The sequence below is a fragment of the Eptatretus burgeri genome, chromosome 10 (genome assembly GCF_056783735.1).
Source record: "Eptatretus burgeri isolate ZD-2024b chromosome 10, Ebu_testis_v1, whole genome shotgun sequence".
Classification (NCBI taxonomy): domain Eukaryota; kingdom Metazoa; phylum Chordata; class Myxini; order Myxiniformes; family Myxinidae; genus Eptatretus; species Eptatretus burgeri.
The window spans coordinates 44761942-44788319 of NC_140970.1; the positions used below are offsets into that span (position 1 = coordinate 44761942).

At 45.0% G+C, this 26378-nt stretch overlaps 1 protein-coding gene across 2 annotated transcripts in view; it reads left to right on the plus strand.

The window, feature by feature from the left end:
- The window catches only part of LOC147018446 (leucine-rich repeats and immunoglobulin-like domains protein 1), a 104296-nt gene that overhangs the window by 58916 nt on the left and 19002 nt on the right, over nucleotides 1-26378 (plus strand). For both annotated transcript variants that reach the window (XM_085898088.1, XM_085898089.1), the window contains exons 13-19: nucleotides 4201-4341; nucleotides 18340-18483; nucleotides 19004-19147; nucleotides 20031-20111; nucleotides 20222-20293; nucleotides 24649-24720; nucleotides 25530-25693. In XM_085898088.1, the coding sequence (XP_085754214.1) occupies nucleotides 4201-4341; nucleotides 18340-18483; nucleotides 19004-19147; nucleotides 20031-20111; nucleotides 20222-20293; nucleotides 24649-24720; nucleotides 25530-25693 (818 nt within the window). The remainder of the gene's footprint in view (nucleotides 1-4200; nucleotides 4342-18339; nucleotides 18484-19003; nucleotides 19148-20030; nucleotides 20112-20221; nucleotides 20294-24648; nucleotides 24721-25529; nucleotides 25694-26378) is intronic.

Genomic DNA, 26378 nt, shown 5'->3' on the forward strand with positions numbered 1-26378 from the left:
TCTCCCCACTCACCCTTCTCCCACCATTCACCCCCCTCACTCACCCTTCTCAAAGTTGCCCCCCTCACATCCACAAAGCTGCCTCCTTCCTCTGCCCTCTCACCTCCATCTCATCACTCTACCTCCTCAAATCCTCAACTGCCTTCTGCCCCCTCTCTTGCCCCCCTCTCCCCCAGCACAACAGAGCCTTTTCTCCTCCTCATCCAGCCCCTCCCCTAGCTATTCTGCAATCCCCACACTCTTTCAACAACTCTCCTTCCGTACTCCCTTGTCCTACCCTCCCATCCCCTGCACCCAAAACCTCCTCCTTCCCTCTTCATTAAAAGTGTGGACCTCAAATATCCGGGGCCTTTGCTCAAACCTTACAGATCTTTCCATACAGGTTGCCACTGACAAACCAGACATCATCTGCCTAACACAAACTTTCCACCCCCAAGACGTGTCTGACTCCCAAGTATCTCTCCCTGGTTACTCCCTCCTCCGGTATGACAGAACTGAGCCTCGTCCTGGTGGAGGAGTTGCTCTCTTCATCAAAGACTCGATTCATCACTCTCCGTGCAATGCCCTCACTCCCCCACACCCCCAGGAATACCTCAGGCTACGGCTTCCCCTCAACTCCGACCTCATGTTTATATATCCGAAAACATGGACCAACTTCTATTCTCTCATCCCAACTCTCTCTTCCTCCTGTGTGGTGACTTCAATTGTCATCATGCCAGTTGGCTGGGTGTGGGTACCTCTCTCACCTGCCATGGCACTTCAGCAAAATATTTCTGCGACTCATTGGGACTGACTCAATCGGTTAATATCCTGACTCGGATCTCAACCAATGGTACTCTCTCTCTCTTCTGGATCTGATTTTGACAAATTTCCCTGAAAATATCTGCTGTTCTTCTTCCACTCTAATCGGTTCTTCTGACCACGTCCTTGTCAAAGTGGACATCTCTCTGGCTGTTATCAGAGAACCACCTCAGCGCCGTCGATTCTGGCATTTCACTCAAGCCGACTCGCAGGGTATCCAAGCAGCCACCAAACTTCTAGTCTGGTCTCCCATCACTACTTTCTCCAACATCAACTCATCCTGGGAATTTTTTCAAAGAAACTTGCTCTCCCTCGTACATAAATTTACCCCCTCTCGTCTTCAGTTGTCCTACCCTTCGTCCCGCCCATGGTTCACTGAAGCTTGTGGCGAGGTAGTTGTCCTGAAACAACTTGCTTTTGCCTCATGGAAAGCAAACCTAACTGAGGGTAATCTCAGTTCCTCCCATAAAGCTCGGAACGTGTGTATCTACCCTCAGGAGAGCCAGAAAACAACATCTTTCCAAGCTCAAGTCTGAACTGTCAAACCTCTCTCCCTCCTCCAAATCCTGGTGGCATCTAATCAAATCTCTTTCTGGTGTATGTTCCCCCCTCCATCTCCTCCATTTCCTAAAATGGCCGCACTGCTGATACCGCATTTGAAAAGGTTGAATGCCTAAACTCTGTGTTTGCATAAAAATCTTCTGTCCGAAACCCATCGCTTTCTGTACCCAGTCGCACCCAACTGTCCCTGGACTCTGTGTCCTTTTCCTCTGATAAGGTGGAGAGCTTGCTGTCAAACTTCGACTCGGATTCTGCAATCAGTCCAGACGGCATCAACCCACGTGTCCTAAAAACCTGCTCCTCTGCTCTTGCTCACCCTCTGATCTATTCACCCTCTCATTTACTCAAGGTCATCTGCCATCTACTTGGAAATCAGCAAACATTACTGCCCTGCACAAAAAAGGTGCTAAAACAGATCCCTGAAACTACAGACCAATCAGCCTTCTCCCAATCATCAGCAATGTTATGGAATCCATCATCGCTTCAGACATTAAATCCTTCCTCTTCTCCAATGGCTTGATTTCCGATCATCAATTTGGTTTCGGACCCGGTCACTCTACTCTGGATATGCTGCTTCTGCTCTCGCAACAATGGATGGAGGTCCTCGATGCCGGACATGAAATCAGACCCGTATCCCTGGACATATCGCGTGCTTTTGGCATGGTCTGGCACCCTGCCCTGCTCACCAAACTCTCTTTCTATGGTATCCAAGGCCATCTCCACTCACGGCTCGTAGACTTCCTCTCCTGTCGTGGTCAACGTGTGGCCCTAAATGGAGTTCTTTCATCCCCTCTTTCTCTCCAGGCTGGAGTTCTTCAAGGCAGCATTATGGGCGCTGTTCTTTTTCTGGTTTTCATCAATGATCTCTCCGACTCTCTGGAAAATCCTCCTTATCTCTTTGCTGATGACTCCACCCTCTGCCATACCATCTGTTATCCCTCAGACCGGCAAGTAGCAGCTTCTTTGCTCTCTGCTGATCTGGGTAAAATCACAAACTGGTCCAACACGTGGAACCTTCAATCCTTACCAATCTCACACTCTCACTATGTCTTTCCGAAAGGACCGTTTGAAACCCCCCCCCCCCATCCACTTTCTCAACAACCCTCTGGAAGAAGTCCTTCCTTTCACTCTTCTGGGTCTCACTATCTGCCATGATCTTTCCTGGGAAAGCCACATTTCAAAACTGGCCAACAAAGCCAGTCGCCAACTGGGAATCCTCTATCATGCAAAGTGCTTCCTCGGCCCACCTGAGCTCCTGACCACATACGTAGCTTTCGTCCGCTTTCGCCTGATAGAGTACTGCTCTTCCCTCTGGGCTCGTGCTCCTCCCTCCCACCTTTCTCGGCTTCACGCTGTGGAAACCAAGGCATTTCTGATCATTGGTATCTCCTGCGATGAGGCTGAGTCTTTGGGCCTCTCACCGCAGGCAGGTTGGTGGTCTTTCTGTCTTCTATCTCCTCTCCGGTCTCGCCCCCCTCCCCCGCTCTGTCTGCAAGTTGTCCCCACCATATTTCCGCAGGGCACTCAAGGTCGGCCAACAACCCCCTTCTGGTAAAACTACCAAAATCACGAGTCACTGCTTACCTTCATTCTTAAATTCCTCTTTTTTCTCACCTTTGCAATAAACTCCCTCACTCTGTTCAACCCCATTCTTCCCTCGAGGCCCTCAAAACGGCTGTTCACCACCACCTCTTATCGTCCCCCATCCAAATCCTCGATCTTTTCTACTCCCGTTAATCCACCCCAAACTCACCTCCTTAAAATTCCCTGCTTTCCTTCCTGAAAGTCCCTGTAATGTCCATCTTGTATACCCCCATGTTCTCTGCCCCATCCCTCTCCCTTCCATAGATGTAATGTTGCAATTCCCCACTGTTTTGTTCTTCCCACTCTCGCCCCTCTTGTCTCATGCTCCCCTTGATGTGCATTGTGTATTAGCTCTCATATTAGCCTCGACAAGGTATACAAAAAAACTCCACCAGTCTGGCCTTTATGGTAGGGTGGTAAGAAGGAAGCCATTACTCAAAAAAGCCCACCTTGAGTCCTGTTTGAGGTATACAAAAATAACCCCCCAGAGATTCTGAAGCCATGTGGCAAAAAGGTTCATGGTCTGACGAAACAATGATGAAACTATTGGCCTAAATGGAAAACTTTACGCTTGGCACAATCCCAACACAGCACATCACCCAAAGAACACCATCCCGACTGTGAAATATGTTGTTGGCAGCAGCATGTAATGGGGATGTTTTTCATCAACAGGCACTGGGGCACTTGTCAGGATAGAAGGGAAAATGGATTGAGCAAAATACAGAAAAATACTCGAGGAAAACCTGCTGCCCTCTGTAAGAAAGCTGAATTTGGGACACAAGTTCACAACCCAGAATGACGATGACCCAACGCACACAGTCAAAGCTACATTGGAGTGGCTGAGGAACAAAAAGACAAATGTCCTTGAGTGGCCCAGTCAGAGCCCCAACTTAAATCTCCCTTTCCCTCTCCCTCAGCCTTCTTCCTCTCCCTCTTCCTCTTCCTCTCCCCCCATCCCCCTCCCTCTCTCCCCCTCACTTGGAACCTTTATTCATGTGACCTTTCATTGAGATAAAACGGAACAGTGGGTTGACATCTTATGTGGGTGGTGGTATATTCCTTGACTTATTCACATCAAATTCTACTTTGTAATATATATATATATATATATATATATATATATATATATATATTATTTTGAACAAACTCATTGGATATGCTTTATCAGTGCCAACGTGAATTGTGACATATAGTCTTTGTTTTGTAACTGGCACACCCTTTTAGAAATTGCATGCTTTGTTGTGCACATTCCAGGGACTTGAGTCACAACCGTCTGCGCTGGGTCGAGGGCTTGACTTTTCACCTGGAAGCACTGGAGACGTTACATCTGCAGCACAACTTCATCACTGACCTGATGGACGGGTCCTTCTGGGGCTTGCATGCCATTCGCTCATTGTATGTCCTTTGCACTCAATCATTAGCTGTAACCTTATTTGGGAGAGATTTCCATGGAAATTTCATGATTATTAAGAACTGCTTTGGGTTTTTGCAGGAATGTTGAGCTAAGAATCTATAATGTCAAGTCATGAAATCGTTTTGTAAAAAATGTACTGAAGATGTCAGTTATTTATTTGTGACCTACCCATATTTACCATCACCACAGATGACAAAGATGTACTTCTGCCATAAAACTACAGAACTTGTGATTGTTGTTAATGCGATTTATATAGCATCATGGGAAACAGACAAGGTGCAAACCTCTGACAGAGATAAATGCTGAATAATTACATGTCCCTTTCATTGTGACCTAATCAAATAATGCATTTTGACAAATGTTTTCACATAGAGATACAATGTGGAAGTAACAATGTCCACACCGTGCTTGCCACCTCTGGCAGCAATCGCTGCATCAAAATCCAAAGTGTTTTTACAGTACTCTGAGTTTAAAATCGATTACGTAGAAGGATCATGCAAATGTATGAGTCGGTCCTGAGTGGGAGTAGTTATCCTGAGCTGTTCCATTATTGGCATATCTCTTGTTAATTGGCATATCTAGTGCCCAACTGTGTCTGCGGATGTCGTCCTGCAGTTGGGTTACTATTTTTTGGAGGTTTGTGGCAGGATTTTCACTCCAGCCACCATAAAACCCTTCACTCCACAAAATACACTAAAAACGTAAAGAAATCTGGAAACCCACTCTGGGAGTACCTCCTGTGAAGCTGGGCAGCTCACTGGATGATGGCACTGGGGCAAACTCTGATCAAACCCTTCAGGACCCCAACTCTGATCAGAGGAAAACCACAGGGTAACCTTCCCAGGTCAGATTGCAGTGGTGTGTGTCAGTGTGGTGCTGAGGTGTCATCCACCAGACGGCAGTCTCCTTCAATCAACCTGAGGTGATCCCTTTGGGTGGGTGCCTGGAATGTCCTATATCTAAGAGACAATGATCACGTGTTCTGTTATCATCTGAGCTCAAGCGTTTGGACATTGGTATTGCAGCACTCTCTGAGGTTCGGAGACCGGATAGTGGCAAGATCATAGCGGGTGATTACACCTATTATTGGGCTGGTCGCTCTGATGGTTACCATGTCAAAGGAGTTGCAGTCGCTATGTTCAATAATCTGAATCCAATGATAATTGAGGTAACACCGGTCAACGAGCGTATTATGAGACTAAGGAGTCACTCCTTGGGTGTCATTTCCCTGCTCTCTGTATATGCTCCGACTGAGGCGAGTGATTTCACCGAGAAGGACGCATTCTGTCATGCTCCAGTCTGTGGTTGATCAGTGCCCCCAGGCGAGATGCTCTTCTAGTCTTGGGGGATTTCAATGTATCGACTGGAACTGATAGGGATGGTTTTGAGACATGTTGGTCCCCATGGGTCTGGAACTGAACCAGAATATCACCAAGTTCTTTGGCTTTGCAAGAAGTCATGAATTTAGGGTGGCTGGTTCACAGTTTCAGCACCCACAGGCTCATCACTGGACTTGGTATTCCAACGCTGGTGGTGTGGCAAAGGATATTGACCATGTGCTCGTTGATGGTCAATGGAGGATGATCCAAAACTGCAGGGTCTGCCTGAGTGCTCAGTTCCTCAATCCCGACCACAGGCTTGTGGTGGCAACTCTGAAGTTGCAGCTTAAATCCGGGAGAATAGTACCATCCCAGCCTTGGCTGGATGTTGGTAAGCTCAAGGATGAGAGGGTAGCTGAGGAGTCTGTGACCAGGCTGAGTGGGGATTTGGGGGCTCTGGATGTTTTGGAGAATCCCAAAGAGTTGTAGAGTGCCTTCAAGACCAACATCCCTGATGTTGAGGGTGGATGTCTTGGACCTCACCGTCGAGTGAAGAGGAATTTTGTCTCTCGAGGGATGCTGGATACCATTAACTAGAGTCGCAAGGCCAGTCTTAATGGCAGAGCTGAGCTGTTTAGGGAGTTGAGGCATAAAACTGTACGTGCGCTGAAGGTGGACAAGGAGACCTATGTGCAAGGAACCTGTGAGGGGGTAGAGCTTCAACTGTGGTCAAGTGATTCTCGTCCTGCTTACAGGTGAATTTGTGCATTGCGTTCCTCCAAGTTTGTCTTTCGTTGTGCTGCAGTTAGAGTGGAGGGTGCTGGGATCTTGTGAGAGGAGTCCGAAGTGAAGTCCCGCTGGGCCTGTTACTTTGAACCGCTGCACCAGGCTGATCCAACAGCTGTTGAGTTGGATGTCAGGAGTGTTACTATCCCTATTGCTGAATCTCAAATAAACTGTGATCCACCTTAGCTTGTGGAAACACAGGCTCTTTTGAACTGGTTGAAATGGGGTAGTAAAGTTCCTGGGATCTGTGGCATCCATGCTGAACTTCTAAAGGCTGGTGGAAATGCTGCACTCGTGTCGTTGCATGCAGTTCTGTGTTCTGCCTGGAACACAGGCATCATCCCATCTGAGTGGAAGAGGGGCCTTGTTGTCCCTCTCTGGAAAGGGAAGGGTGATCGCCAGGACGGCAACAACTACTGAGGGGTGATGCTGCTCTCAGTGCCAGGCAAGATCTTTGCTCGGATAATTCTTGATCGGGTTCGCCACCATCTGCTTGAGCACCAGCGACCAGAGCAGTCAGGCTTTACATCAAAGAGGTCAACGATTTACTGCATCCTTGCTATTTGGGTCCTCACCGAATGCAGACGAGAGTTTCGGCATAGGCTGCTTGTAGCCTATGTTGATCTCTGTAAAGCGTTTGATTCAGTGAATCAGGATGCCCTCTGGAGGATTCTTGGTCTTCATAGGGTGCCACCAAGACTGATCAATCTGATGTTTGAACTCTACTCTCATCCTGAGAATGCTGTGAGATGTGGTGATGCCATCTCCGACTTATTTCCAGTTGTTACTGGAGTTCATGAGGAGTGTGTACTGGCCCCCACAATTTTCAGCGCTTGTATGGACTGGATTCTGGGGAGGATGTTGGAGCGATCAAGATGTGGTGCATCCTTTGGGAATGTCAAGATCTCTGACCTTGATTTTGCAGATGATGCAGTCGTCTTTGCAGAGGCTCTGATATCCTTTTGGGGGCCCTCGAGGTGCTGAAAGAGGAGTCAGAGCCACTGGTATTATGGGTTTCCTGGATCAAAACTAAGATCCAGGCTTTGAATGACATCTTGGATGCTGCTAGCTTGTCTGTACCTCTTTGTGGTGAGGATGTTGAGGTCACGGAGAGAGTCACTTACCTTGGCAGTGATATTCATGTCTCCGCTGGCTGCGAGTCAGAGGTCAATAGACGTCTGGGTCGGGTCTGTGGAGTCATGGATTTAATGGATCATGGTGTGTGGCGCTATTGGTACCTGCGCAGGAGGACGAAAGTCTGAGTCTTTGGGTTCTTGCTGTTTCCAGTCTTGCTTTCTGGATTTGAGACTTGGTCTCTGACCAGGGATCTGAGACAGAGACTTAATTCCTTTGGTACCAGGTATCTTTGGAAAATCCTTGGCTCTCGCTGGTCGGACTTTGTTTCTAACGAGCGGTTGCTGAGAGAGACTCAAATGAGATTTGTTACCTGTGTAGTCCGTGAGCATCAGCTGTGGCTGTATGGACATGTGGCTCATTTTTCTGACTCTGATCCTGCTCACCAGATTCTCTCAGCGAGGAAGCCTCGTGAGTGGAGGAGACCAATGGGCCAATCCCGTGCCTCGTGCTTCCAGCAGTTTTATCGGTATCTCAAGTAGATGGGGATGGGCCAGGCATCTGCTTGGGGGATCGTCAGATGGAAGCCCCTGGAGTACCTGTGGAAAGTGGACGCAGCGACGCGCTGTTCCAGCGCATGCCTGACCTGACACCTTGTTAATCCAGTCGCTTGACACCGTCTTCTGAGGTCATGGACAATTCCTCTCGTCACATTAAAACCGTGCAACGTGGCTAATGGATGACCATGCTTGAAGGTGTCCAATTAATTGATTCCTCATTTTCTGACAGACGTGGCACTCAGATAATGGATTGTTAAACAATGTAATCAGGGTGTTTTTTTTTTTGGAGGCTCCACACGTTAGTGTCTCAGAAAGACTTTAGAATTTGTTCAGAATGCCTCTTGTCACCTCTAAGGATGCATGAGTAAAGGGGCTGTCACACCTTGACGTTTTAGCCAGCGTATGGCAATGTATCAAAATGTATGTTAAACGCTGGCGTACGCTGAACTATTGATGTTTTTTAAAGTTTTTGGCGTATTCATAACGAGTTGGATGTATGCATAACGTATTAGTAACGTACACAGAACGTTTCGATAACTTACAGATAACTTATACCAACGAATGCTGAGCGTGTTGTTGGCGTTCACAACGTATGCCAAACGATAGTCTAACGTATGCATAGTGCGCGGCAGCGTATCGCGGTACAAAGGTAAAGTTAGACCGGGCAATTAACTGATTAGATTTTGGGCCAGATATGATAAAGGTCAGGGGTCAAATATGTCAATACTCAAGTGTTTGTGCAGGAGAGCGGAGGCATACCCGTCGACTGCGCGCAGTCGAATTGCTCTTGTTTTCTTAAATGGTAGATCGTTTATATCATGTAAATTTGCTTTCACAGTGCAATATTTTACTTTTAAATTCCTATTGGCGTATATGACACGAGGCAAACCAATCCGACTGCGTTTGATAATAACGCAAAAAAAATTGAAGAAAAAAAATATATGTACCATGTTTGGCCTGTTTGTGTTCCCATTTGAATCTCTCTTCATGATGTGGTGAAGCCATGCTCAAATCCCATATAATGAGATGTTTGTTCATTGTCTAATTAATGTCCTTGTAATTAATGTAAAAGTACACTGATTTGTTTTGTGTCTTTGTTCTGTCTGCGATTCTGTGTGAGATGCTCCATGATCACTTCATCATTGGTGGTTAAAAAAAAGATACTCTACACGTCCTTAAAATTGTACAATACCCACCTTGATGGAAGCGTTTTTGGTGTGCTCTTCGAGACACTGTGGTGTGGTGGTGACGTGTCATGGTTAACCTCATGTGTGACTATGTTTTCCATATCGTTTATTCCCAATGTTTGAGGTTTGGTTTGAGTTGATTCATTCCTCTGTGGTGGGATCATAAGTCTTACAGGTCTTCACTATTTGTCTTGTAACAATCACTGACCTTTTTGATTGTGTTGAAATTCTCCAATTAAATGATGCATATCCAGGCCTTTTGAATCGCAGCATCCTTCAAAGCGAAAGAATGTGATTCTCATAGATTTTTTTTTTTTTTATTGTTTTTATGCCTCTGCTGACAAAGTCACCGGAGGCATTATGTTTTCAGGTTGTGTGTCCGTCTGTCTGTGACAGTTTTTTGTGTCCGTGGTAACTTAAGAACGGCTGAAGGGATCCAAGTCAAACTTGGTACACTCATCTATCTGTAATTCCAGCTGTGTGTGTGTGTGTGTGTGTGTGTGTGTGTGTGTGTGTGTGTGTGTGTGTGTGTGTGTGTGTGTGTGTGTGTGTGTGTGTGTGTGTGTGTGTGTGTGTGTGTGTGTGTGTGTGTGTGTGTGTGTGTGTCCGCTGTTTCTCGACAACCACTGGTCCGATCTCATTGAAACTTGCCAGGTATATTGCTGGGGACCTGAGTATGTGCCTTTTCAAGGTTTGATATTAATCGGACAAGTGCTTCCCAAGTTATGGCCATTTATTTTCCAAACCAATGACAAGACACATTGTTGCGTGGGCGTGGCCGATGGGGAAGGGAAGCTCAGCCACGTTCCCCATTACGGGTTACAACGTACGGACTTCCGGAGAGTGATGACTTCGTGTATTCCAATAATATCTCTTTCTTACGCACATTTATAGATAAACACAATGCCCCAAGTTATGATCGTTTTCATATTAGACGGTGCATAAATTTCGGTAACATCAGAGTGCTGGTATGCTCCGAACCAGGAAGTAATTTTTTTTTTCTCTCTTCTCTTCTCTTTTTGTTTTTCCTTGCCACGACATTGCGAAAAGGTAAAATACGTTGGTGCTAATTGAATAATTGGGTATTAAAACTAAATTGCGAATAATATGCCAACTTCCGGGCCACGCACGTACGGGCACGCGAGAGTGAAGAAACTGCCTGTGTGGTTGTTGTTTGTTGCTCGCGGTTTGAATATTTATTTATTATTATTATTATTATTTTTTTTTTTTACGGGCACGTACTTGCCTATCGATAATTCCAGCTGTGTGTGTGTGTGTGTGTGTGTGTGTGTGTGTGTGTGTGTGTGTGTGTGTGTGTGTGTGTGTGTGTGTGTGTGTGTGTGTGTGTGTGTGTGTGTGTGTGTGTGTGTGTGTGTGTGTGTGTGTGTGTGTGTGTGTGTGTGTGTGTGTGACCGCTGTTTCTCGACAACCACTGGTCCGATCTAATTGAAACTTGCCAGATATATTGCTGGGGACCTGAGGATGTGCCTTTTCAAGGTTTGATATTAATCAGACAAGTGCTTCCCAAGTTATGGCCATTTATTTACCAAACCAATGACAAGACACGTTGTTGCGTGGGCGTGGCCAATGGGGAAGGGAAGCTCAGCCGCATTCCCCATTACAGGTTACAACCTAGGGGCTTCCGGATAGTGATTGAAATGAATGCGAGGAAAAAACCTTCGGAGTGTCAGCTTTATTTCACTTGATTGAAGCCGATTCTACAGACATAAAGGGATACATGTGCAGCAAGGAATACACGTGCAGTCGATCACCGCAAAATAAATCAGCAATTAGCCAGCATAAGCACGGAGTCCAGTATACTCTCAATTCTCACCATTCAACGAGCACCAAGTGAACCAAGTAAATGACAATGCCCCAGGGACAATCCCACCGACCGCGCAGTTTTATCTGTCTCGTGTGCGAGCCTCGCGACACGTAATCACGCGTCACATCCTTTAATTCATCACATTCTCCCCGTCTTTAAAATGTAACTTGAGGCTCAACTAACGCACCATGATTACTTCAACGCTATAGGAGTATACATTTCAAGCAGCGTGAACTATTTAAACTACAGAAGCATCCATTCCAAGCAGTGAGGATTATTTTGAGTTATAGAAGCATGGTAAGGTGCCATCGAGGGATGCCGATAATCCCCTTTACAGATCGAGTCGGCGAGGGAGTTTTATCCGTTGACCTCTCCGGGAGTAAATGGTGGTTTCACTTGAGGGAGGCTTCCGATCCTCTTGGAGAGCCTCGACTCGTGCCGGGGATGACTCCTCGATCGCTCTCGGGTGGAATGCGGTAGCTCCGTCGCCACCATTCTCGGGTGGAGTTCCTGGGGGGAAACACCTGTGGAGGGAATGTCAGAGGGAGAAGTACCAGATGGAGGAGTTCCTGCAGGAGGAGTACTGTCTCGTCTTGTTGTCTGTCTCAGTCGGCAGGGGCCCTTTGAAGTCGATATTGAGTCTCTCGAAGGGGGAAGTGGCCTTGATCAATCTGCCGGGAGCGGCGCCATAGAATCTGGGTTTTAGTTCAGCACAAACTGGGCAAGAAGCATTCATTTGTTTAATATCTTCGATAGAATAGGGAAGGTTTTGTCTGCGCATGAAATGTGCCATTCTGGTTACTACTGGGTGGCACAGAGACTCATGGAGGTCTTGCAAAGCCCGACCGATTGTCGCCGAACAGTAGACCCGAGAGAAGGTGTCTGCAGCAGGGTTTTCCCTCCCGGGCCGATAAACAATGTCGAAACGATAACAAGATAGATCTATCCGCCATCTCATTATTTTCTCGTTCTTAATTTTCCCGTTGTTTTTCCCATCAAACATGAAGGCAACGGATCGCTGGTCCGTGACAAGTGTGAAGTGGTTGCCCAGTAAATAATGTCTCCATTTACGTAGGGCTTCGACAATAGCGTACACTTCCTTCTCTATTGCCGAGTGTCTCTGCTCGCTTCCCGAGAGAGTTCTCGAGAAGAACGCGACGGGTCGTCCGGACTGATTGAGCGTCGCGGCGATCGCGTGATTGGAAGCGTCCGTTTCCACTACGAACGGCGCCGTGCTGTCGATCGATAATACCACGGAATTACTGATATCGTCTTTGAGGCTGTGGAAAGCTTTTACGACAGCGGCATCTGGCGGGAAGTTTTTGCAATGCACCAGGGGATGTATTTTTTCAGAGTATTGGGGGATCCATCTAGCGTAGTAAGCGAACATCCCGATCACTCGACGCAATGTCTGCAGGTCATGAGGTGGGGGTAGCTCACGGAGTGGGCGCAATCATTCAGGATCAGGCTTAATCGTGCCGTCGGCTATTGTGTAGCCGAGAAGATTAATTGACCTTGCCGAGAATACGCATTTCTCGTAGTTGAGAGTCAGATTATATTTTCTAGCAATGCTCAAGAATCTGTCCAGATTCATATCATGTTCCCCCCGATCCTTACCGCACACCGTGACATTGTCCACATAAACATAAGTGTCTTTGAGGTTTTCATCCGAGATGATCTCGTCCATAACTCGTTGGAAGCAAGCTACTCCATTAGTGACACCGAACGGAATCCTCCTAAATTGATAGAGGCGTCTACCTGCCTCGAACGCGGTGTAAGGTTTGTCTTCCTCTCGAATGGGAATTTGATGATAGGCGCTTCGCAAATCGATGGTGCTGAATATTTTGTAATTGGCCACGCGTTTGACCATCTCGTCTATGCGCGGCAATGGGTAGGCATCGAGATGGGTGGAGCGATTAACCGTTTGAGAGTAATTGACAACCATTCGTTTCTTATGGTTCTGACTGGTAGTCACCAACACCTGCGCGCGCCATGGCGAATCGCTCGGTTCTATAATACCTACTTCCAGCAATCGCTTGGTCTCGGAAGCGATGAAGTCCATATCGGCGGCGGTGTATCGTCGCGATTTGATCGCTATCGGTTTACAGTCCGGTGACAAGTTAGCAAACAGCAGGGGGGACGATACCTCTGCGGTGGTCAGAGCATTTAGAATTGGACGAGGTTTGCTTCCTCCAAAGGGTATTTCGACGCTCGTGTGCTGCTTGAGGACATTATGACCCAGAATTACATCTGTGCATAAATCACGAAGCACCAGTACCCTTACATCCCGATGCGTGTAGCCTTTTACGTTCAACTCAACTTTGCAGTACCCTCGTACGCAGGACTGTAGTGAAGTGGAGGCCATGCATACCGTATTGTCTGTCGGGTGGATCTTCCATTTCCTGCCCTTCGCGAGTGAGCTGTTGACGAAACTTTCAGAGCTACCGGTATCAATCAGAGCCTCAGCCATATGCCTGTTAATTCGTACGTTGATGATAACTTTGGATAGATTCCCCGGTGAAGCTGCTTTTACTTTCTTTTGTGAGTAGAGAGCCGCAGAAGTGGGTTTATTTCTTCTAAGAGTAGATTTGCATACCCTGGCATAATGCCCTTTCTTGTCACAATTCTTGCATGTGGCATCCCTGGCAGGGCATTTGTTACAGGGGTGTCTTTTATACCCACAAAAGAAGCATTTACCAACCGAAGTAGTTGCTGAGGAGTTTGACGAGGTCTGGGTATCAGATTCCTCGGGTTTATCTCCATCCTCAGTGTCGGAGGTGTCCCGGGGGGTTCCTTGAGTTTCCGCGTCGCAGCGTTCATTAGCAACACCGGTGTCCCATATGACTCAGATTGCTGCTGAGCCGTATCCATAGCTTGGGCCTGGTCAGCTACCATTTCAAGAGTGGGTTGTGCTTTTTCCAGTAAGCGTTGCCGAATGGGGGCTGACCAGAGCCCCTGGATGAAGGCCTCTCGGGTCGCTTCATCTCGATGTTCCTCGGCGGTTACAGCCCGGAAACTGCAGTCTTTGCCCAACTGCCTCAGAGCTTGCAGGAACTGATCGATTGTCTCCCCGGCTGCTTGCCTGCGTGTGTTGAGAAGATGTCGTATGTATACCTCGTTCTTGCGCTTCACGTAGAGCGCCCGCAGCTCGTCGATTGCTGCGTCGTAGCTGTCACACTCCGAGAAGAGCCTGAATAAGCAAGGCGAGACATGGTTTACAAGTGCGGCCAATTTGTCGGCTCCCTCTTCAATGATGGTCAGATAGTGTGGGAAGGAACGGAACCAATGCGACCACTTCATTTCCGAGTCAGTAGCGTTGGGGTCTGCATCGAACCTCTCCGGCTTGTAGATCTTGTCCATAGTCGGTTGAGGGAGCCGAAGGAATCAAGTGAAATAAATTGAAATGAATGCGAGGGAAAAACCTTCGGAGTGTCGGCTTTATTTCACTTGATTGAAGCCGATTCTACAGACACATAAAGGAATACATGTGCAGCGAGGAATCCATGTGCAGCAAGGAATACATGTGCAGTCGATCACCGCAAAATAAATCAGCAATTAGCCAGCATAAGCACGGAGTCCGGTATACTCTCAATTCTCAACATTCAACGAGCACCAAGTGAACCACCGCCGTAAATGACAATGCCCCAGGGACAATCCCACCGACCGCGCAGTTTTATCTGTCTCGTGTGCGAGCCGCGCGACACGTGATCACGCGTCACATCCTTTAATTCATCACAGTGATGACTTCGTGTATTCTAATAATTTCTCGATTTCTTATGCACATTTATCGATAAACACAATGCCCCAAGTTATGATCATTTTCATATTAGACGGTGCATAAATTTCTGTAACATCAGAGTGCTGGTATGCTCCGAACCAGGAAGTAAATGTTATTTTCTCTCTTCTCTTCTCTTTTTGTTTTTCCTTGCGACGACATTGCGAAAAGGTAAAATACGTTGGCGCTAATTGAATAATTGGCCATTAAAACCTTAATTGCGAATCATCGTAACTGTGATATGCGAACTTCCGCGCCACGCACGTACGGGCACGCGAGAGCGAAGAAACGGCCTGTGTGGTTGTTGTTTCGTGCTCTCGGTTGGAATCTTTATTTATTCTTTTTTTATTATTATTATTATTTTTTTACGGGCACGTACTAGTGTATAATGATGTAAACATAAAACTGATAAGATTATAGGGTCAAGAGGCCAAAGGTCAGCGGTCCTGTTCGGCAAAAATTTCTGTTGCCGTGCTAACTTGTGAAGCAGTGATGGGATTTTGACCAAACTTGGTAAAAGTATATATTATGATGCAAAGATGAACTGATTAGATTTTGGCATCAAGAGGTCAAAGGTCAGAGGTCATGTCAGGTAAAAATGTGGTGCTTGAGAACACCTGAAGGGATTTAAATTCAACTTGGTACAAGTATATCATGATTTAAAGATGAACAGATTAGATTTTTGGGTCAGAGATCATGTCAGGTAAATAGGTTATCAAGGCAGGGATTTCAAACTAAACCAAGTGCATGTACCATGATACATAGGTCCAGATTCGATGATGAAGTCAAATGGTCTTGAGGTTTAAGGTCAAAGTTAGAGTAAGCAAAGACTTAATGTGGGCAGATGCATTTCGGTCGACGTTGCAACGTCAAATTATTTGTCAAATTATGTCTACCTCCGCCACCAAAGGTGGATGGTACTTATGTTTTCACCCCTGTCTGTTGGGTCGCCGAAATATGTGACCCTTATTGTCAGTAATTCTGTCTGTTTGTTTGGATGTTTGTTCGTTTGTCATCAGCATAATTGGGAGTAAACGTGGGCGGATTTTGACCAAACTCGGGTGGTAGGTACATATTATGACCTAGTGCTTTGGAAATTGTGATGGTTGCTCGGGACGCTTTGGTTCCCGAGCAACAACCGAAAAACCTTCAAAATCGGTACCGTTTACGCGAAATCAATTCCGAAAGCCATTATCCCACGTAGGGTTATGAAATTTGGCACGAATGATCTTCATGTGATGCTCTATCAAATATATTCCAGTTTTTGTGATATATCGAATACTTTACCCGCAGCGCCCCCTACAATTAGGGTATGCGCAAAAATTGGCGAAAATTGAAGGCCCCCGAGCGACCAGGTGAGTGCATCGATACGAATGAAACTTTGCAGGTTCATGGTACTCAATGAGTACTACAACTTTGCCTCAGGACATATTGACTGATTTCTCTTTGGTCAGGGGTCAAAGGGCAATTGGTGCAAAAATCGATAATATGCGAGAGCTGGAGGTGCCTTCGTGCCCAATGCTACTCCTCCTAAGGTTATGGTCGGATGGTCATGAAAATTCACACTAATCGTCTGGAATACATTGTGCACAAACGATCGAGCCGGATTTTCGATTTCAATCTTTGTTCACCCACAGCACCCCCTCGAACTTTGGGGATTTCCGATTTCAAACCGCATTTTCGGTACTTTTCATTCAAATGGATACCGAGTAGTTATCAGTAGATGGAACTGGATGAGATTTGATATGCATAATCTTAAGGTGATTCCCTATCCGCTATATGACATCCATTTTGCTCTATATCTTATAGTTTCCATGCTCGGCGGCCCATCGCCGCCTACCGGCTTGTCTGTCTGTTTGTAAACAGGATATCTCAAAAAGTTGTGGACGGATTCGGACGAAATTTGGTGGAGAGCTTGGGTGGGTATGTGACATCAACGAAGTTATTAGATTTTGCTGAAGATCCGAATCCGATAATTTTTTTTTTTATGTGATTCTTCACCATTGAGTGATGGGACTAAAACAATATATCGTACGATATCGGAAAAAGTTAGTGATGGATTCAGCCGAAACTTGGTGAGGGAGTTGGTTAGGTGAGAATAACACCTGATTAAATTTTAGTTCACGTCCGAATCCAGATCCGACCTATCAGTGGGATACAAAACGTAAAGTATTCAGCCTGGTGGAGGTATGCACTCTACTGAGTGGCTGTTCCAATTTCTTCTTCTTTTTTGTACACAGTCAAGGCTTGTGCACTGAATGGATCAGGATGTTACAGTACAAAGGGACAGTAGAGAGAGAAGGGGGTGGGGGAAGTGTTGTCCTTCAAGTCTCCCTCTGCCTTGTCCTTCAACTCTGCTGTTGGTGTTTTCTACTCAAAGAAGCCAAACAATGAGTGTGGGGAGGAATTTGGGGGGGGGGGGCAGGAAAGGATGCATGGGGTGGACAACATGGATACAGAAGGAAACTCCCTCTCTCTAGAGGGAAACACTGGGAATTTGGAAAGAGGAGGGAGGGGGGAGGAAACGGGGTAGAAAATAAAGGTTTTGTATTGGGTATGATCTGAGATGGTGGTGAACCGCTATCTTAAAGACCTGGAGAGAAGAGTGTGATTGAAGAGAATATGGAAGTTGGTTCCACAGGTGTGGAAAAAAGAGGAACTAATGAGTGGAGGTGAATGGTGATCCTGGATTAAGGTCGTTTCACAAAAAGAGGGTTGATGGTGGACCATGTGCCCCTTGCAGAAACTTGGGGAGGGGGGGGGACAAAGCACGGAAAGTGCAGCTCGGGTGCAAGACCAGAAAGGAGGCGGTAGAAGACAGAGAGACCGCCGATCTGTCTGCGATGGGAAAGTGATAGGCCCAAAGACTCAGCTTCAGATACCATTTTGTCATGACATTTTTGGTTTTGGTTTTTCCCCCCTGTAATCATACCATTTTCCCGCAAAAGATACCATATTGTCATCACATTCTCACAATATTTAAACTCGCCTCCGTCACACCAATGGCATTTCACATGCCAATGATGGCCAAGTGTTTGGAGAGTAATATGCTTGAAATAATGGCTGACAATAGAGTGTTTTTCCTGTGTTTATTCACCTTTCTGCTGCTTTTAGGAAAACGTTTCGTTGGTGAGTACATGATGTGATAGACTGGCTGGATTTGGCGGATATTCCTGCAAAAATTCGAAAACCCACGGATTAATCTTTTTTTTCCAGTGGAATACTAACGACAACTTGCAGCACATTTGTTTGGTTAAGTTTAACGTCTTAATGACTCGTTTTCATCATTGTTCATTCTTGAAGCCTTCTTTTATCTCTTTTCATATTGTTCTTTCTCCGTTTGTACTCCAGAGAAGCGAGCACAGCAAGGCTAGGTCTTTTATTTATGTATTTCTATTTTTTGCTTTTAATTTGACAAACTTTGCCTTGTGTTCGCAAAATTGTAACCTTCAGAAACCTACAGCATAACTTGATACCAGCGGTCAGCACAGGCTGGGTGTACGGCCTCAGATCCCTACGGCAACTTTACCTGAGTCGCAACAATATCACCAGGATTGATGCCAACGCCTGGAGTTTTTGCCCTCATCTGTTCGAGCTGTAAGTGCAGTCTCCTCCACAACATCCCTAACGTCATACTCGTTTTTTCTGTTTTTTTTCAACGCACATGTTTGTTTTGTCCAAACTCCTGGAAATGCACATTTTCCATTGGGAAAGCACATTTGGATTGTATAAAGGAAGTGTTAACCCATCTCGTGGTGGTTTTATTTTCTGTTATTTATTTATTTCGTTGTTTGTTTGTTTGTTTGAATTTGTTTTTGTTTTTGTTTAACACAAGGATACTTAAAAAAATTTTATTATTATATGAACCTTATGAATCAAATATCAACGTTTTTGAAAGACTTTTTTTTAACCATTTTTTATTCAACATGTGTTGATCATTGGCTGTTTACACATGAAGGCAATTCTATTCTATTGAGGTTTATGACATAGTCTAGCAGTTGGAATTGGTTTTACGGTGATGGTAATAAAACCATAACCATGGTGAGATAGGGGAGGGGCCTTTGCGAAGTGAGAAATGATTCCATCGTCGCTCTCTCACATTCACGTCACCTTGCAGGGACCTTGCATGGAACGGCCTCGACCACTTGGATAAGGAGAGCTTTTCTGGCTTGCCAGCTTTGCGTCGCCTGAGTCTCGAGCACAACTCGATTGGGCATGTGGCCGAGGGAGCTTTTCATGGCCTGGATGCCTTGAGAAGTCTGTGAGTCCACTTAATGACATGTGTTTGGTGCCAAGCTGCCTGCCCCTTGCCTTCATTTTTATTTTGTTGGGGCACTGATTAAATGGGATATTTTTTTGATTTGTAGATTTGAGGCTCGTTGAAAAACAAGATGACATGTAGTGGGGATAAAAGAGGACTTGGTTTCTGTCTCGGACATAACATGGTGGGGTTGGAGTTCTATTACCGGGATAAAAAGTGAGCTAAATGAGTGAAAATGCATTCAGTCTTGACCCTTGGAGGTTAGCCAAAATAATATTTGTGACTGCGATAAACTGTTAACCACGAGAAACATTTCAACCAAATGTGGCCCAAGTATGCATTGTAATGCAGATTAATTGATTTGTTTTGCATTTGAAAGGTCATGTGCCCTTTAATTGAAAATCAATGTGACCACAATAACTTGTGAAACACTGAAGGGAATTCCATCAAACTTCCCACAAGTCTGGACTGTAATACAAAGATTAACTGTTTCAATTTTGAGTCCAACATGTGAAATGGCATGTAACCTTTTAAAATCATTTGGCAGACAATAAAGAATACAAGTTTTAGCATTGTCTCTTCTAATGATGTGTGTGCGTGCATGCACACGCGTCTCCCTCTCCCTCTCCTCCCTCTCCTTTTCCTTCTCCCTCTCCTTCTCCTTCTCCTCCTTCTCCTTCTCCTCCTTCTCCTTCTCCTTCCTTCTCTTCCTCCTTCTCCTCCTCCTCCTCCTCCTCCTCCTCCTCCTCCTCCTCCTCCTCCTCCTCCTCCTCCTTCTCTTTCTCTCCAAAACAGTGGGTTGATATCCAACATGGGTAGAGGTATATCCATTGACACATATGCATCATTCTGTTTTCTAGTTTTTGGTATTTCTTTTCCACAGAAACATCAGTCACAATGAGATATCCTGGAGTGTGGAGGACACAAATGGAGCATTTTCTGGTTTTGGAAGATTGACGACCCTGTGAGTCCTTTTTGTGTTACTTTGCTTATTTTCCTGACAGCATGTTTAGTCAAGGTGAATCCATTTTAGTGCAGGGGTTTCTTCATGTGATTGTTTATGGCTCTTTTTAGGGGTCTGCAAGGAAACAAAATAAAGCTGATCACCAAGAATGCTTTTTCACAGCTGGAAAGTTTGGAGGAACTGTAAGTGTTTCCTTTATTTGCTGTTTCCTTCGCTCGATATTGTGTTATCATGACGGTGTGGAATTTATGCTCAACCCAGCTACATTTGAGCATAATTATTATGAAAACTACTCATTTATGTTGTTATCGTTACTATTACTAGTGCGTGGCCATACATGCAAAAAAAAAAACTTTAAAAACAAACACACAGGCCGTTCCTTCGCTCTCGTAAACGACGTCTGGATTGGGGCATTGTGTTTATCTATAAATGCGCATAAGAAATCGAGAAATTATAGATAGATACAGTAAGTCATCACTATCTGGAAGTCAGTACATTGTAACCCGTAATGGGGAACGCGCTCTAACTTTGCCATAACTTGGGAACCACTTGTCCGATTAATTTCAAACCTTTTGAGAGGCAAACAAACAGAGATTGCTGGAATTATAGATAGATAGAAGATAGATACTGTGGGTGCAAAACACCAAGCAATGTGTCCTGCCATTGTTAACTAAATGGCACCCTTTCCCCATCTGCCACACCTACGCAGCAACGTGTCCTGTCATTGGTTTGGTAAATAAATGGCCATAACTTGGGAACCACTTGTCCGATTAATATCAAACCTTGAAAAGGCACATCCTCAGGTCCCCAGCAATATACCTAGCAAGTTTCAATTGGATCGGACCAGTGGTTGTCGAGAAACAGCGGTCTCGCACACGCACACCTGGAATTATAGATGGATAACGATAGCGTTCATAGAACATGATACCCCATGCAGTGTTCAAGTTTATTTTAATTTTAGTAAAATAATGATTTTAAAGATTGCAGAAAAATATAAATAAATATATGCTTCAATATACGCTGTAAGAAGACAACGTTGAGTCACAGTTTCGGAGATGGAGGCTTTATTGATCACCATAGAACACAGCATCAATTGGCATCCTACATAGCCATATCGGCAGCCTCTTCTTTGCCCCGATATACTGCACCCTCTCACGTGCATGCCCACTTTCCAGGGGCTGTGCTAACAGCTCTTATTACAGACACCCCCTATATAACCTGTTCAAGTACTACAAAACTGGAGGTTCTTGGAAGTACTGTATTATGAAGGCCATTTGTATTATACAGTGGTCAAGTATATAATTCAATTTAAATGAAGGTTTAAAGGCAAAGAAATAAATTTATTCTGTGTTTTACCACCGTTTTACCCAGTGTCAATGACATTGCCCTTTCTGACATGTTACATTAGTTATTCGTGCCTGTTGTTTGTGTCCTTTATAACGTCCTTAAAAACAGTAAGTTTCCTGTTTGGGATGATTTTAAAATTTTGTTTGACTGCCAGGCAGACAGAGTAAACATATTAATGTATCTCACTCCTTTCTGTGCATGTGCAATTGGGACAAATTCAGAGCCAAAGTACTGTTAAACGGAAAACCTGCCGGCCTTATGTCAAAATATAACATTCAATTTAAATAAGCTTTTCCTCGATCATAAACTGATGAGACAGATGGATGGACATGAATTAATTACTTAACCCCACTTTTTTTATTATTACAGGGGTAATTATTACATGAGAGCATCACAATGCCTGTTGTTGAAGGTGATAGACCTGCGTACCTCAAGATAAACTATATTTTATTTGCAATCATAAATTTGCCAATGTGTGATTGTATGTCTTTCCCTCAAATTGTATTTGGCAAAAAATGGTTATTTAAAATAAAACTAAAAATGTTGAAGATATTTGTAACATATGAGCGTCCTTCAGGGTTGACGTGAATTTTTTTGTTCAACGACTGCAAAAAGTATCGGGAGGCTATTCCAGAAGTTCATCAAGTTCCGGAGTTCAAAATATATCTTTGGGGATAGGTACGCAACCATTCCAGGGAATGTACTTTGATGTCTTCATCATTCGTAGACTTGAAGCCACCCAGATGTTTTTTGATTGGTCTAAACCCTGAATATGACAAGGTGACAAGTCTGGATTCTAGAGGGGACGATTTAGAAATTCCCAACCCATTTATGATAGTCGTTGATGTCACATTTTCCGTTTGCGGTTGACCACTATCGTACAATTAAACCGCACCTTGAGATAGCACATCTGAACTCTGTCTGCATCATATTGTCTCATTTCATTGTTTAACCATTCAATGTTACATTCTGCTTTGATTATTTTCCCATGTTCAAAAGACATTCCATCTCGGAATGAAACTACTAAGATTCTAAAAGAATTTCCATAGGCTTTCAGGCTGATGAGTGAACTTACAATTTTTCTGTTGATGGGAAGCAAGAGTTCTCCGTTCCATGCTGGCTCCCTGACTGGTGTAAAATTATGGACCCTGGTCTCCATACTGATTCTGATTATGCCCATGAGCTGTCCCTAGGTATACACTTAGAGTGTCGGTGCTGCCAAAAGCAGTTTCTTGCCAAGGGTTATACTGGGTGGTTCACCATTGCCTTCCCAGCAGTAGTTATAGCAGGAATTTGGCCATGGTGCCAGCAATATCTCGCCTACTTTTCGCAAAGGACACCGTGGGTTATTTTATGTCCACCATATAATGCCGGCAGATGGGATGCCCAGCTTAACGTCCATCCCAGAGACTGCACAAACCCAGATTAATCACCATGCCTGTGAACACACTGGGATGACAGTTTATACATGTATCGGGATTCAAACCTAGGCGAGGTGGCTTAGAGGTGAGTGTGCATACCCTGAGGCCATCCTTTCAGCCTCTGGTATCAATACACATAATATAAAAAAAAAATCTTTTGGTTGCAATCTCGAAGATCTGAAGCAACTGCCACACTTGCTGCCTTTTTATATAACAAGAAACACCCGATCCCTCTGGGAGCAGCCTAGGTGGGATATTGGGAGAGGTCGGGTAAATATATTTTGTGCAGTGGCGAGTAATCCTCTCTTCCTATCCCAGCCGCCTCCCCACATGTCTCCAACAGGGATCATTAAACCACTTGCACTGTGCCATGATCATTAAATCTCATGGAAAAGGGGGGGGGGGCTTATGCCCATGAGCTGACCCTGGGTATCCCTGGCACGTATGAAAAAGTGGGTGGAGATTGGCCCAGCCGTGTTTTTGCTATGATTTTCAGAGTGGTGTGCACACACCCATAGAGAATTGCCTTATTTTAGATAGTAGGATGTGGGGTCCTCAAAACTTCAGCTATTTTGGCAAATAGAATTCCATAAATTCTTCCAAATCAGCTTCTCATCATATATAATGTTTTCTTGGTTGATCACAATTTGTTTCATATGAAAATTTCAAGGTCATTCACCATTTCATGTGTTCATTCTTCAACTCGCTGGCACCACCTAAACAAACAGTGAAATGTGTGCATCACCAAATTGCGAAAACTGTCTCCTGAGAATTTCAGCTGGTTTCATGTTCTCCTTCACAGGAACTGACCAATGCACCTCTGTTCTACATCACATCTGGCCACCATCTTCGGTTTACCCAGAATGCTTTGATCCGTGTTAATGTCACTTCGCGTACAACTTGTTCTGGCTTAGTTAAGACAATGTCAATGAACAACACTTCATTATTGATCTGTGTTTTTTTCCATCTCTTTCCAATAAAATGGACACATCAACCATAAACTACCCAAGTAGTAGGGTATATAATTGATATCACAAATGGACTGCAGAATGTATATTATTAAAGCGACTTGAACATCCCATCTGAGGTGAAGGTTGCTATCGAGGTGTGCCGACTTAGTCATCCTTGTCTTTAAAATTTAACCTCTTTATGTGTTTTGCATTCATAATGCTTCAATACAAACTTTATTTTTTCAAATAAATCTTAGATGAACAATTTTAATCTTGCACGAAATGAAGAAATAATTATGCATGTACTTTATTGTGAGTTGGCCGGTCTTTAATGAGATTAAATGACTGTCGGACCCCGACATTCGCGGGGGGTGCGTTCCTGAAAAATGCTGTGAATATTGAATCCACGAATGTTGAGGCATTGTTTCAATGGGAAAAAGCGGGATAAGTTCCCGGCAGTTCGTGATTCATTCTGGAAAATCAAAAATCCCATGAAAAACCGCAAATGTGCAAAGCACAGGGCTGCGAATGTAGAAGCAGGTCAGAAGAACAGCGAATACGCCCACAAAAAAAACCACGAATACGCGAAGCACAGGGCTGCAAATGTAGAAGTGGATCACATTTTATGAACCGCGAATGTCGGGGTCCGATGGTAATTGACTGTGCTATCTCTGTGTGTTCAACGTTGATGTACTTCCACAAGAATATCCATGCGGATGATATCCACTTGTCAATTTAATTTCTGTTTAAGTCATTGATCAGTCTCTTAGTGAGGAAGTAATATGATATTTTTACCATTTATTTGTGAATATTCTGCAGAGACCTTGAGGACAACCCTATAATTTCAATCCAAGCTGATGCTCTTATGTCTCTCAAAGCTTTGAAACATCTGTGAGTACCCGCAATCTCTTCCTCACTCGCCTTACCTCCTTCCTCTCGTCACTCGCCTCCCCTGCCTTCACTCCCCTTCCTCTCTTCACTCCCCTTCCTCTCTTCACTCGCCTCACCTCCCTCCTCTCTTCACTCGCCTTCCCTCCCTCCTCTCTTCACTCTCGTCCCTTCCTTCCTCTCTTCACTCTCGTCCCTTCCTTCCTCTCTTCACTCTCGTCCCTTCCTTCCTCTCTTCACCCTCCTCCCCTCCCTCCTCTCTTCACTCTCCTCCACCTCCCTCCTCTCTTCACTCTCCTCCACCTCCCTTCTCTCTTCACTCTCCTCCACCTCCCTTCTCTTTTCACTCGCCTCCAACTCTCTCACCCCTCTATTCAGCTTGACTCGACTGACTATCTCTGTGCCTGCTTTGTCCCCTTTTCTTTGCTCCCCTCACTACCTCTGTGCCTTTCCCCTAAGGTCCTTTTAGGATTTTGTCTCTTGTCGAGATGGATTTGATAATATTCATATTTCATTCTTACTCTTTTGCATGTTTTGATTTATTATTATTTAAATTATTGTGTGAAATCTGCTTTGATATATTCGTCCTTTCCCAAGATAGTTTGGAATAAAGGCACTTAAAAATAAAAGAATAGGAAAGTATTATATACCAATAACTGCTCTTTTGTGCAATGTTATAAACCAATAACTGCTCAACTATCTGGGCTGTGGTCCCACCTTGGTGGTTTTTCTAATGGCACTTGCTGTGAAGTGCGGCTTTTTAACCCAGTACACCTGGAAGTTGAGTTTCCCTGTTGCCTTTTGTCCCACAGACGTTTGAACAGCAGTAACCTGCTCTGTGACTGCCAGCTACAATGGCTGACTCCTTGGTTGACCCAGCAGGGTGTGGGTCAAAGTGTGCACATAATCTGTGGACATCCCACTTGGCTTCGGGGCCACCCCGTGTATTTGGTGTCTCCAGAACACTTTGTGTGTGGTTAGTACGGAATAAACAACGTGGTTGTGATTTGGTGAAGGTTTTGTGTGCCATGTTACCTTTGTGGTGCTCTTGAAATCTGCATTCTCCGAGCTATTGCTCTGATCGACAAGCAACCTGGTCCATCTCACAAGCATCTTTATCTCATCTGCAGAAACATCCTGTGCACTTCATTCCTAATCTGTTCCTTAGCTCTAATCATTTCCTCATATCTGTGGCTCTCTCTATGCCTGTATTAAATCAGGCTTGTATATATTTGTAAGCCCTATACACTGTTCCCATATGAGCACTTGCTTCTTATTACTGACAACGCAATGACTCCCATGTCCCATGTTGTTCTTATGCAGCACAAGGCTGCAGGGTGTAACATCATTGGCTGAGGGCGTGGCTATGCCACTGATGTGATGCCCTCTGCTGGTTCGAGCAGGAATTTGGAATTTGGCCAGGGTGCCGGTGATAGCTCTCCGACTCTTTGCGAAGGACACCTTGGGCTCTTTAACGTCCACCAACAAATGGTGGCAAACGGGACACACTTTTATTGTCCATCTGAGGGATGGCACACATGTTAATGAATCACCCTGCCTGTGAAACACTGGATGACAGTTTATAGATGGGTCGGGATTCACACCCAGCCCAGACAGCTTAGAGGCGAGTGTGGGTCCTTCAAGGCCATCCTGTCGAATCA